This window comes from Sinocyclocheilus anshuiensis, unplaced genomic scaffold (genome assembly GCF_001515605.1).
Source record: "Sinocyclocheilus anshuiensis isolate Anshui unplaced genomic scaffold, SAMN03320099.WGS_v1.1 scaffold1625, whole genome shotgun sequence".
NCBI classification, from domain to species: Eukaryota; Metazoa; Chordata; class Actinopteri; order Cypriniformes; family Cyprinidae; genus Sinocyclocheilus; species Sinocyclocheilus anshuiensis.
In genome coordinates, this window is record NW_015539802.1 from 112,132 (window position 1) to 124,347 (window position 12,216).

At 36.9% G+C, this 12,216-nt stretch overlaps 1 protein-coding gene across 1 annotated transcript; it reads left to right on the forward strand.

The window, feature by feature from the left end:
* The first annotated feature begins 2,811 nt into the window (after window positions 1-2,811).
* LOC107683891 (uncharacterized) lies at window positions 2,812-8,589 on the forward strand. Its single transcript, XM_016479955.1, has 11 exons — window positions 2,812-2,928; window positions 3,015-3,512; window positions 3,609-3,737; window positions 3,858-3,980; window positions 4,109-4,356; window positions 5,396-5,539; window positions 5,690-5,907; window positions 6,033-6,300; window positions 6,384-6,544; window positions 7,470-7,708; window positions 7,810-8,589. Exons 1-11 carry the CDS (start codon window positions 2,925-2,927, stop codon window positions 8,073-8,075), a joined length of 2,298 nt encoding a protein of 765 aa, XP_016335441.1. The 5' UTR covers window positions 2,812-2,924; the 3' UTR covers window positions 8,076-8,589.
* The last annotated feature ends 3,627 nt before the right edge of the window (window positions 8,590-12,216 follow it).

A 12,216-nucleotide genomic window follows, 5' to 3' on the forward strand; every position in this document is an offset into this window, starting at 1 on the left:
ATTGATATGTTATAAGTTAAAATGCAAAAATAGGTAGTGAGCTTGTCATCTGAAGTCTCCTACAGTCCACAGCAGTTATTGATGTATTAAATATATAGTTCGCTGAACTGATCTGCTGTGTTGACAAAAGGTAGATCTCGTTCATTATGTCAGGCATGTTTCATCATTGTTTACTTGATCAGTTTCCGCACGTTTCATCAGTCCTGTTGATACACTGCATTGTTTCGCAGATGAAAGATGAGCTGATGTGATAACAATGAAAACATTTTACAGAACCAAAGCTATACAGAACATTAATTGGTTTCTTATTCATTTGAGATTTCATTTTTTATTTGGTTAGTTATTTATAATTTTTTTTTGGCCGTTTTTGTTAGTGTGTTAAGTGCTTGATTCATGAATGTTAATGTCTGCTGAAGTTTTAAAAACTAGTAAACAGATGTTGAAAGAAAACAAAAGTCAAATTCTTTTGAGATGTCATGTAAGATCAGCTGGACTCATACTTTTGCTTTCGTTATGACAGTGTTCTTGCCACATACCTGTCTGTACAGAAAAGAAGACTGGGATGGGCTCTGGATCTGCAGGAGCTTTTGAAATGACGACCTGCGCTTTCTAGGTTTCTTTCTTCTTTTATGATTTCAGAAAAAAAAGTATTGCTACAAAAAATGATTCTACAAAAAAAAGGGGGGTGGGGTACTATGGAAATTGACCATACAAAATATAGTAAAAGTGTTTCAGGTATTACAGGATGTAATTTTGGTAAATGTATATTTAATAGATCATAACATATTAATGCTACATTAAAAAATTATAAAAAAAAAATAAAGAAAAAAATAAGATATTTTATATAATAAAAAAATTATATATATAATTAAATGTGAACATCTGGGAACTCATTTAAACCATTTTAATATTTTACTGTAATAAATTAATTCATACTTTTTATTTATCTTAAATCTTCCACATTTTTACATTATTTTACATTAGAATTATTGTCCCTGCATCCCATTTTGATGGGAGATCTTATATCTCAGCATTAGTTCCATTTGCATGCTTGAAACCCTCAAACATCACAAGGATACTACAACATTTAGTTTGTTTTCTTAAAAAGCAGTCATGGCACTATTCGCCACATGCCTTGTCTCATCAGTATTGCAAAGTTATTTTTCTGTAAGCTGTCTATTGTAGCTTGATTTAGAAACTTGTTTGCCTCTTTTCGGGACACTGATCTGCAAAACAAAAATGATCTCACTGGTTAATCAAAAGCTGACTGTCTTTGTTGTTCTCCAGCACGGGTCTTGAAGTATTGCAGTAAATAGCAAAATAGTACATTTTCCAAAGAACTCAACTCCTTTAGACCTTTGTTCATTATGTGAAAGTTTAAAAAATCCCAAACAATATTACACAAATAATATGACATTGATATAACAAACATCATGTAGTTTTAATCATTTATGCTTTACTGCTATAAGAAATGCATTAAATGACCATGTTGATTATAGTGCTGTGTTACAGCCATACATTTCATCATCCCTGAGGTTACAAATTGTGGTGCATTTTCTTTATATTCAACTAGAAACCAGGTGCTTTCTAGTCATGTCAACAGTCAGAAGCAGACATGCCTGTTTCCTCTAAAGGGTGGAGATTTTGACAGAGTTATGCTAATATGCATGTCTATCTACATTTCATAGACAAGTATGAACAACAATGATGAACCAGAGATTAATCCGAGTTGTTTGGGAATACTAGAGCTTTAAAATAGCCTATTTATACAGTATATTTACAAGTATAAATATAAGTTATTTATTTTTATATATAAGATTTATAGTTGAGATTTTCATATACAGTTTACCTTTAAATTCCAAATGTAAAATGTAGATTTCAATTGAATTGGATAATCTTGTACCATATTGATATAAAAATGCAAAGAAAAAGAAAATATATTCCATTTGTTGTTATTGACAACTTAAAGTGCATTAAACTTTGCATTATATTATCAAGGTTTCCTATACTGGGGTTCATAAAGGAACTGCAGGGGGTTTGTGAGTTTAATAAAAAGCAAATAATTAAATCATAAAAACTTAAAATTTAAATAACTAATTTTAAAATAACAAATCAAAATAAAACACATACTAAAAAAGATAAATATTTTATTTATTTACCTGCCTGTCATGTGAACATTAACCAATGTCAGAGAACTGCAAACATGCAAATGTGATACGTAATTATTAAAATATTTATTTCAAAATACTCATGGGGTACTCATAACTCAAATAAAAATGAACGTGTTCATCAGTAGTTGATGTAATGTTGAATTGCTAAGAAAACACTTGATAAAACTGAAATGATTTTGTCAATCCAGTGGTCAGATGTTGTGTGGCCTTTCAAATTTCTGTGTAATTATATCCACCTGACTAGTGACTGTTTTTTTGTTGTTGTTTTTTGGTGAATGTCCACAAAACTGGAAGACCAAGTTAAATATATGATCATTTCATTTATGAATCATTTATGAATTCATTTATGAATCATCATATGATCTCAACAAGTTTTACTCCACCTAATTTCTCAGGTAGCACATTTCTTAGATAAAGAAACTTGAACACAAAGACACACTTCATTTGAATCAGTATTGGCTTACCATGCAATTAAAACAAAAAACACACACATCTTATAATATAATTAGTTGTATGGAAAATCCAGAAACATCAGTCAGCCAGTAATTTCCCTCACTCTGCTCCTGCACATAAGCTCGTCCCCTTTTTCTTCTTTTAACTTTTCATTCAGCCAGAGCAACTTGTCAAACAGGCTTTTGTGCTCTGCTCTCAGAAGTGCTTGGACGATAAAAGCGGGAGTAACACAGTTCGGTTTTAGTTGCATTTACCATCTTGAACATCAGGGCCATTTCATGAAGCAAAGACAGACCAGCAATGAGTGAGTATAACACAAAAAGTGTCTCTATATACTGTAGGTTTATTGGTTTGTCAGACTCACGGTCTGATTCATTTGTATCATTTTAGAGCACGATCGCATGTGTGGCAGTCGATGTCTGGGTCCGATGACTTTCAGTGTGGACCTGACAGGCCAACACGTGACCCTCAGCCAAGAAGGACAACTCGCGTCCAGAGAAACCTCGTCCTCTATGAACGGTTTGGCGTTTCTCAGCCGCACTGTAAAGGTGGATGAAAAGCTGTGTATACGTATTGAGGACCGCACCTCGTTGTGGGATGGAGCTCTTCGTGTGGGTTTCACCAACATCTGCCCACAGAGAAACAGTTTACCACCTGCCTCAATACCAGACCTCGGGAACACACGGGGATACTGTGTTGTGCCAGTGCCTGAGGACTTGTGTAGGTGTGGTGTACAGCTTCAGTTCTGGATAAACTATGCAGGCATAGTTATTGTTCAAGAGATAGGTGGGGAGAAATATTACCTCAAAGCAGAAGGACTGAACCTGAATAATCCGCTGTGGGTTTTCATTGATCTGTACGGGAGCACAAGCGCCGTCCGCCTTCTGAGTAAGTGTGAGAAAATAACTCACTTCAATTGTCAACTGCTACGTGAATCGGTTTAAAAATATCAAATCTTTTGTAAAAATGTTGAATGTGCTGTAGGATCAAGGAGGGGCAATCGAACATCATGCCCGGTTTGTCCTGTAGACAGTACATCTGTCATCAACTGGCTAGTGAGAGCAGTTGAGCGACAAACATCAGAGGAAGAGCATAGCTACAACCATAAAACAGGTGAGAATGTTTTCTTAAGACACTGAGATCAAACATGAATCATCCATCAAACAACTTTCATCTTTGTAGTTTTAGTACCCTGTGTACTGATATCATTGACCTTGATTCCATTATACTTAGAAACCAGAAAGGTCCAGAAAACATCATCTTACTGGAAAGCGAGTCTCTTCCTTGTACAGTATGCCAACCAGATGACCATCCCAAGCCCCCGAGAATGTTCAGAACTCACAAGAGCTGGTTTAGGTACATTTTCTGGCCCCTTTCAGCTTAAAATACATCACCAGAATTGACAGTTCTCTATGGTACTCATAACTTATATGCTAAAATGAACACCAGTTGGGAATCTTATGTTTTCTCTGTTCGCATTCTAGGCGTACCTGTTCGGGAGTCAAGAGGGGTAGATCTACACTGGACTTGGCAAGAGCTGAAACAGTTCATTTGCTCCAGATATCCTTTGGTCGACCTGGATGTGATTGGTTTCCAGTTTGCGAAGGCTGATAAGCATGGACGACTTTGCAGATTACATGCAAACACTCAAAACACTCTGAAGAAAATAAAAAAGGAGCTGGCTGACAACATACTTTTTATAGTTCCTCAGACAGACATTGTTCTAAATGAGGTATAGTAGAACATTCTTATTTACTTTTAATTTAATCAGTTCATAAATACTGTGGAAGTGCCACTAAAAACTAAGGTGAATGCAGTGGCGGCTCGTGGGTTTTAAAATAGAGGCGGCACACTAATTGTATTGGTCTGGGGATCCCGCCGATTATTATTATTATTATTTGCTTAACCACTTTAAAATGGCTTTTTGGTTGCTTTTAGTCAGAAAACGTAAAGAAAACGACACGCATACAGCAAGATAATATAATTTCACTTACCTGGCCTATCACTTGAAGCAAATATCCATCCCTTCTTAAAAGTCTGTGTTAAAAGAGCCGACTGCTGTAACATTAGCCTGTATCCAGCTTAGGCGTGTTCTCCCTTTATTTTTAATTTGTATATGTACTGTTTGAATGATAGCTTGGTAAACCTGTTGGCGATCAAATATTCAATATCGCTACTCATAAGTACTTGGTACATTATCAGCGCAGCGGCAGACGTTCAAACTAATATCATGTAATTTACGTCTCTGTGATGATTGGTTGATATCAGAAGGAGGCCCTGCGAGGTTTCTTTTCTCAACGCTCCTCAGCGCTGAAAGTGAACACTCGATGCTGATTGGCTATTTTTTTTACCAACGGAGGCAGGAGAGCTCAGCTCTCCCCCGGCCTCCCCCTCTCCTTCTCTATCACCTAGCGGTTGTAATTACATCAGCAGATTCGGCACATTCGCAATAGAAAAGCGGCGCGTTCCAACTTCAGTAACATGTTATGGTATTACAGCTGTGAAACTACAAACAAAAAATACACGTTCTGAGATATGAACTGAAATTAATTGTGAATTTTATTAACATTAAATCGTCCTCCTCCCATTTTCACCTCAACATTTTGGGGAAGCTCTGCCTCCCCTGCCTCCACCGACGAGCCGCCACTGGGTGAATGTTTAAAGGGAAAATTCTTTTGCAAATGAAAGGGCACTTTTTTGCAACTGCACCTGCTAGTTGACATTTACTTGACAATACCAAACAATTAAACTGTGCTATTTCTTTTTCACAGATGATCACGCACACATTATCATCATTCGTGAATGCAAATGCTTTCACACAATCACGTTCTCCTCCACCTGTTCCTGCACAACAGAGGCACCGGTTGACTTCAACCAGCAGTTTTCTTTCAGATTCAAGCCGAAACTCTTCAATGGTAATAATATTTATGATAATCTTACATATTATTTTACATGATTATTATATACATAATAAATACACACAAATTTACACACACCTTAAACTGGTGTATAACATTGACATTGCAGAAAGGCAGCATAAAGCATGATTTACTTCTCTTCAACAGGAGGACATGGACTTTAGCTCTTTGCTCAGAGAGTTCCAGCACATGCATCTCAGTGGCAGCGAGCACGTTTTAGTATTGGTTTCTCGTAACAAGGTGCTGCAGAGTGCTAAAGAAAATTCTGTTTCCAACTCTAATTTCCCTTGGACCAAAATCCCTCTCGTGACATTTGTTGGTGAGGAAGCCCTTGACTGTGGAGGTCCACGGAGAGAGTTTTTCAGGTATTCCTCTTACAAACAAGAATAAATATTATTTTACAAGAAGTAAAAGAACAGTTCTCAAAACATGACTAGTAAGGTCACAGTTTTGTTTCACATCTGTTGTTTCTCCTTTACCTCTGCCTCAGAATCTTGATGATGGAGGTGCAGAGCTCGCTGGGCATCTTTGAGGGGCAGCCTGGACACTTATTCTTCACCTATGACCAGATGGCCTTGGAGGAACACAAGTATGAGTTGGCGGGGAAGCTGATTGCGTGGTCTGTGGCTCATGGCGGCCCAGGACTCAAGTCTCTTGACCCCTGCCTGTACCAGCTGATGTGCACCCAGGAATGTCAACTGGTAGACTTTGACTGGCACCTAATACCAGATGCTGACATTCAGGACAAACTACAAAAGGTTTCTCTCCATTTCTTCATCAATCCATTGATCTTCGCCCTTCTTTAACTGAAAGATCTCTAATCATTTTATCTTGCTTTTAGATTTCATCATGCAAAATGATGGCAGATCTCCAGAGGCTGCAGACAGAGCAGGGTGACTGGATCTGTGAATGTGGTTTCCCTGGAATATACAGATGGGAAATTTCCATTCAAGATGTGCCAAAGATTTACTCCTTTGCAGTTCGACACTACATATATCTGAGGTATATAAAACTGAAGTTATTCTTATTGATTTGACTATCACTCATTTAAATGAAAAAAGTTACTATATTTTTATCAAAGTAACACTCATTTGACAGTTAGTTCTGGTCCTCTAGAGCAGTGTTTCCCAACCTTTTTTTAGTCGCGGCACCCTTTGGAAATTTTATCAAACTTGTGGCACCCTACAAAATTAATTTTGTCACAATATTTGAATTTCTAACTTCGATATGATAATTTGAAAAGTATAGATATTCGGTACAACAGGGAAGAACTGCAGAATATAATGTCATAGATATTTTTAATATTATTAAAAAATGTTGTCCATCAATGGTGGCAATCAGTAGGCTAATTTCTAATGAAGAGACCAATTTATATGAACACGTGAGCATAACGGTTAGCAGATCAATGAATGAGAGGGCAGCGTTACCAGAGTTGCCCATATACCACACCGTGTTACAACACAGTAAGGCTATTGCAGACAGAAACAGTACTGTACTACATCGATGTTTCCTGTCGGCTCAATTTTTGAGTGGACTTTGCTGTTCCGATGAGCATGAACGGTATACGAGTGGAGCGACTGAGCGGAGCGCACACACTCATACAGCGGGATAATACGCAGAGTGTCACACCACGTGAAAATGAAACCTGAGCGGTGAACTAATTTTGGGCAGCCGAAATTTCGGTGCATCTCTAATTATTGGCGACATCAGAAATGGATATTATATAATAGATGCTTTTTTGAACATGTTAGCAATTTAAAAATATTAAAAAAGGATTTTTTACATGACACCCCTGCTCTCGACAGACGGCACCCTGGTTGGGAAACACTGCTCTAGATGATCTGATTGATTGAGTTAATATTTAGTAATGTGTTGTGTTGCTTAAGTACAAAAATGGACATTTAACAGCCTGTGTTAATTTTTGCAGAACATCAAATATGATTCATCAGTTCACAAAGGGACTGAATGCTTATGGGCAGTTCTGGGATATGGTAAGAACTCACTGGGTTGAGTTTTTGCCCATCTTTACCAACATGCATGAGCCCCTTTCCAGAAGCACATTTAGAGACCTGTTCCAAATCCACTGGAGTAAATCAGGGACCAAGAAGAGGGGGGCTGAGGAAGATACTATACACTACTGGGAACTGGTACTTAAGATGATTGAAGGTAAGTTTCGTAGTTATTAAATGAACTGTGAATAATGGTGCATCATTGTGCTTGTAATTGTCAATTCATTTGGACTTGAGCTTGTAATTTTCCCTCAACAGATAAAAAACCAAAAGCTGCACAAAACGATTTGCATTTTAAGGAAATTTTGGCTTTCATAACTGGAGCGGGTGAAGTCCCACCACTTGGGTTCTCCCCGAAGCCCAGCATTCACTTCTACCAACCAGAGCAGCGTGGATGCCGTCTACCGTTTGCTAACACGTGCATGATGGGATTGTTCCTGCCCAGGGTTGTAAAAGATGAAGTGGAACTTTACAGGATGCTCCTGAGAGCAATCAGAGACTCAGCTGTTTTTGGGAGAACATAAATGTATATAATTCTTTATTATAATGTACACGGTCACATCCATAATTATGTATATTTATAAGCTTTATTTCATTATTTATTTCATTACTTAAGAAGAAAGCACTTACGCACTTACTGTATATTTTTGACATAAATGTTTTGCATTCTATGCCAGATAATTTTTTTGATATTTGTAATATATACAATATATTTATATTTGTAATGTTCCTGATAACTTTCTTTTAGTTGACTGCATAGTAGTCACGTGTTACATTTACGACTGTTTACAGATCGAAGAGAATAGGACCTATCAATCATTATTCTGTAAACCTGTTTTACCTGACAGACCTATGCAGTAACACGGTCTACCATATTGTTTTCTGAGCTGTGCTTTGGTTTCGCTTTTTTGCTTAACTTACCCTGTCAAAGAATGCTTCGGTACGCTGAATAAACTGGAAACGGCTTATTATCTAATCTTTAACGTGTTTTCCATTAAAATATTTATTTCGGAGTGAAACAGAGAGTTTACAACCTGTTTTGTTAGAGACGTCGAAAAATTTTGAGATGGATAGAATTACAGCACCTACTCATTTCTATGGTATCCACAAACCGCGATTGACTGTCAAAGCTGTAATGTGATTGGTTTACGTGGCACACGTGATCCAAGTTGACCGTTATGTTTTCTCCAACGGCAGAGGAGGATGGTTTCTCGTATCCACTGCTATCCACATCCCGCTCAGTAACGGCAGCCCTACTGTAGCTCTTGCTATAGGAAAATTACTGGTTGGCAAACTATTTTCTGCTCTTTCAAGCGGCTCACGTGACAACGTAAACTAATAAATATAAACTGTCACATGACTTCCTCGAAATGTCTACACTACAGAGTGTAATATAAGTTGTGTAAGTAAATATAAGTGTAATCAATAAGCTGGTTACCTCGTTACTACTGTATGTCATGGGATTTATGACATCGATTGATTTAAATTGAATATATATATAGCCTAACATAAAACAAGTAAAGATTAATTCAGAAATAGGCTATTTACCATAGAAAACACCACATTTTGAAAGAGAATTATATTTCTTTTTCCCAAAAGCAAATTCAGAATCCATAAGATTTGGGCATGTAATGACCTACGAAATCAGTAGCCTAGTACTTCAGAACTTTTCGAGGCAATTATTTCAGTAAATTTCCAACAGGATGAAACATCTTTAATGTACAGTAGCGTACTTTGGATCTGCGTACTGTGCAATTCCCAGAATGAGATGATTCATTTCTAAAACTGTTCACTTACATGGAATAAATACTTTCTTACATGTTTTATTGTGGACAGTCATAATTAGTGCAAAAGTTCAAAGTTAAAAAGGTCTGAAGTGCAAAATTTCAAGGTTCAAAAAGTTTTGCTCCAAATTGCTCCTGAGAGCAATCCGAGAACATAAACATAATATACTTCTTTGTTAATTTAATAATTAATGCATTTAGCAGACAACTTACAGTGCATTCAGGCTATACATTTTTTACCAGTATGTGTGTTTTCTGGGAATCAAACCCACAACCTTTTGCATTGCTTACGCAATGCGTACCACTGAGCCACAGGAACATTTTATATGGTAACATATGGCACTTTCTTACAGTTATTTGTATATGATGTATATTTTAAATACAGCATAGCCTACAAATATACATATTATGTATATTTTACAGACTTATGGTTGTATAGGTATAGAATATTTTATAAAATATTTAAAGTAAAGCAAAACAAAATGTTCTGTGGAACTGCTAAATATCAATGTTATATAATGTATATCGTCATATCATCCAGCCTATGTAAAAACATCCAGTTATGCAGAATATAAGATATTTGATTGATGAGTTGTCAATACGATATATAACAAAACAACATAAAGCATGATTTTACCGCAAAATTCAACATATTTCTGGGAATCAAACCCACAACCTTTTGCATTGCTTACACAATGCTCTACCACTGAGCCACAGGAACATTTTATAGGGTAACATATGGCACTTTCTTACAGTTATTTGTATATGATGTATATTTTATATACAGCATAGCCTACAAATATACATATTATGTATATTTTACAGACTTATGGTTGTATAGGTATAGAATATTTTATAAAATATTTAAAGTAAAGCAAAACAAAATGTTCTGTGGAACTGCTAAATATCAATGTTATATAATGTATATCGTCATATCATCCAGCCTATGTAAAAACATCCAGTTATGCAGAATATAAGATATTTGATTGATGAGTTGTCAATACGATATATAACAAAACAACATAAAGCATGATTTTACCGCAAAATTCGACATATTAACACAAAATGATATTCTGCAAATCCGTGTTTTGCTGCCTGGAATCCATTTGTTTCTTTGAATTGCAGGGATCCATCCCTGTTGAAAAAAACAGCATATGCTTGTTAGGTATGTTTTGAAGCTGGGATGCTGGTTTGAGCTGGTTTAAGCTGGTCCTTTGCTGGTTTATGCTGGTCCTTTGCTGGTTTAAGCTGGTCCTTTACTGGTTTAAGCTGGTCCTTTGCTGGTTTAAGCTGGTCCTTAGCTGGTCATGTGCTGGTCCGACCAGTTTAAGACCAGCACATGGCCAGCTAAGGACCAGCATAAACCAGCAAAGGACCAGCTTAAACCAGCTTTTTCAACAGGGATTTGATTCTCTTTTCGGTAGCTTTCAGCAATATACCTCAGGTTTCTTGTCAAATCTATTTGTACAGTCAATCGCAAAGCTCTTTCTCATTTTAGATGTGTTTTGCGTGTGCTGTCGCAGCATGCACGCTGAAAACCAATGCTGCCATTCAGTCTTTTTGCCACTCAGTGGGCAGAACCGCTGTTGCTCCAGCAGATGGTGACGTCACGTGCATACTCTCTATAGATTAGATAAAATGTCACATGACTTCCTTTAAATGCCTAAAGAGTGACAACATCTCGTTGTAAACTTCCATTAAGCTGGCTACCTCATTACTTGGTCATGGAATGTTTGAAGTTGATTTATTTTAAACATAAAAACAAGTGAAATTTGGGCATGTGTAGTAAGGACACCTATGACAGGAAATCAGTAGACTAGTCCTTTAGAAATTTTCAGAGGCAATCTGAGAGGCATCTTTTGCCTTTTTGGATCTGCATCCTGTGAAATTCCCTATTTCATTAGTGCAAAAGTTCAAGGTTCAAAAAGTTTGAAACTACAAAAACAAGAAAATATTCAGATATTTTATTTGCAGGGTACTGACAACTTGAAGTGTGTGTGTGCGTGCGTATCCATCCGTCCGTTCGTCCCGTGGCTCAGTGGTAGAGCATTGCGTTAGCAGCCAAAAGGTCGTGGGTTCGATTCCCAGGGATCACACATACTGGTAAAAAATGTATAGCCTGAATGCACTGTAAGTCGCTTTGAATAAAAGCGTCTGCTAAATGCATAAATTAATCAATATATATATATGTATATATACAGGTGCATCTAAAAAAATTAGAATATCGCGATGAAGTTCTTTTTTTTTTACTTATTTGAAAAAGTGAAACGTTCATATATTCTAGATTCATTACATGTAAAGTAAAACATTTCAAAAGTTTTTTTGTTTTAATTTTGATGATTAGAGCTTACAGCGCATGAAAGTCAAAAATCCAGTATCTCAAAATATTAGAATATTTACTTTTGAGTTTCATTAAATGACCATCCCTACAGTATAAATTCCGGGTATCTCTTGTTCTTTGAAACCACAATAATGGGGAAGACTGCTGACTTGGCAATGGTCCAGAAGACTGTCATTGACACCCTCCACAAAGAGGGTATGTCACAGAAGGTCATTACTGAAAGGGCTGGCTGTTCACAGAGTGCTGTATCAAAGCATATTAAATGCAAAGTTGACTGGAAGGAAGGAATTGGGTAGGAAAAGGTGCACAAGCGACAGGGATGACCGCATGCTTGAGAAAACTGTAAAGCAAAGCCGATTCAAACACTTGGGAGAGCTTCACAAGCAGTGGACTAAAGCTGGATTCAGTGCATCAAGAGTCACCACGCTCAGACGTCTTCAGGAAAAGGGCTACCAAGCCACTTCTGAAACAGAAACAACGTCAGAAGCATCATACCTGGGCTAAGGAGAAAAAGAACTGGACTGTTGCTCAGTGGTCCAA

Excerpts from the sequence above, each read along its gene's own strand:
- LOC107683891 (XM_016479955.1), top strand. Across the intron at positions 5,908-6,032 it reads CCACGGAGAGAGTTTTTCAG|AATCTTGATGATGGAGGTGC; the intron begins GTATTCCTCTTA and ends CCTCTGCCTCAG. Across the intron at positions 6,545-7,469 it reads CGACACTACATATATCTGAG|AACATCAAATATGATTCATC; the intron begins GTATATAAAACT and ends TAATTTTTGCAG.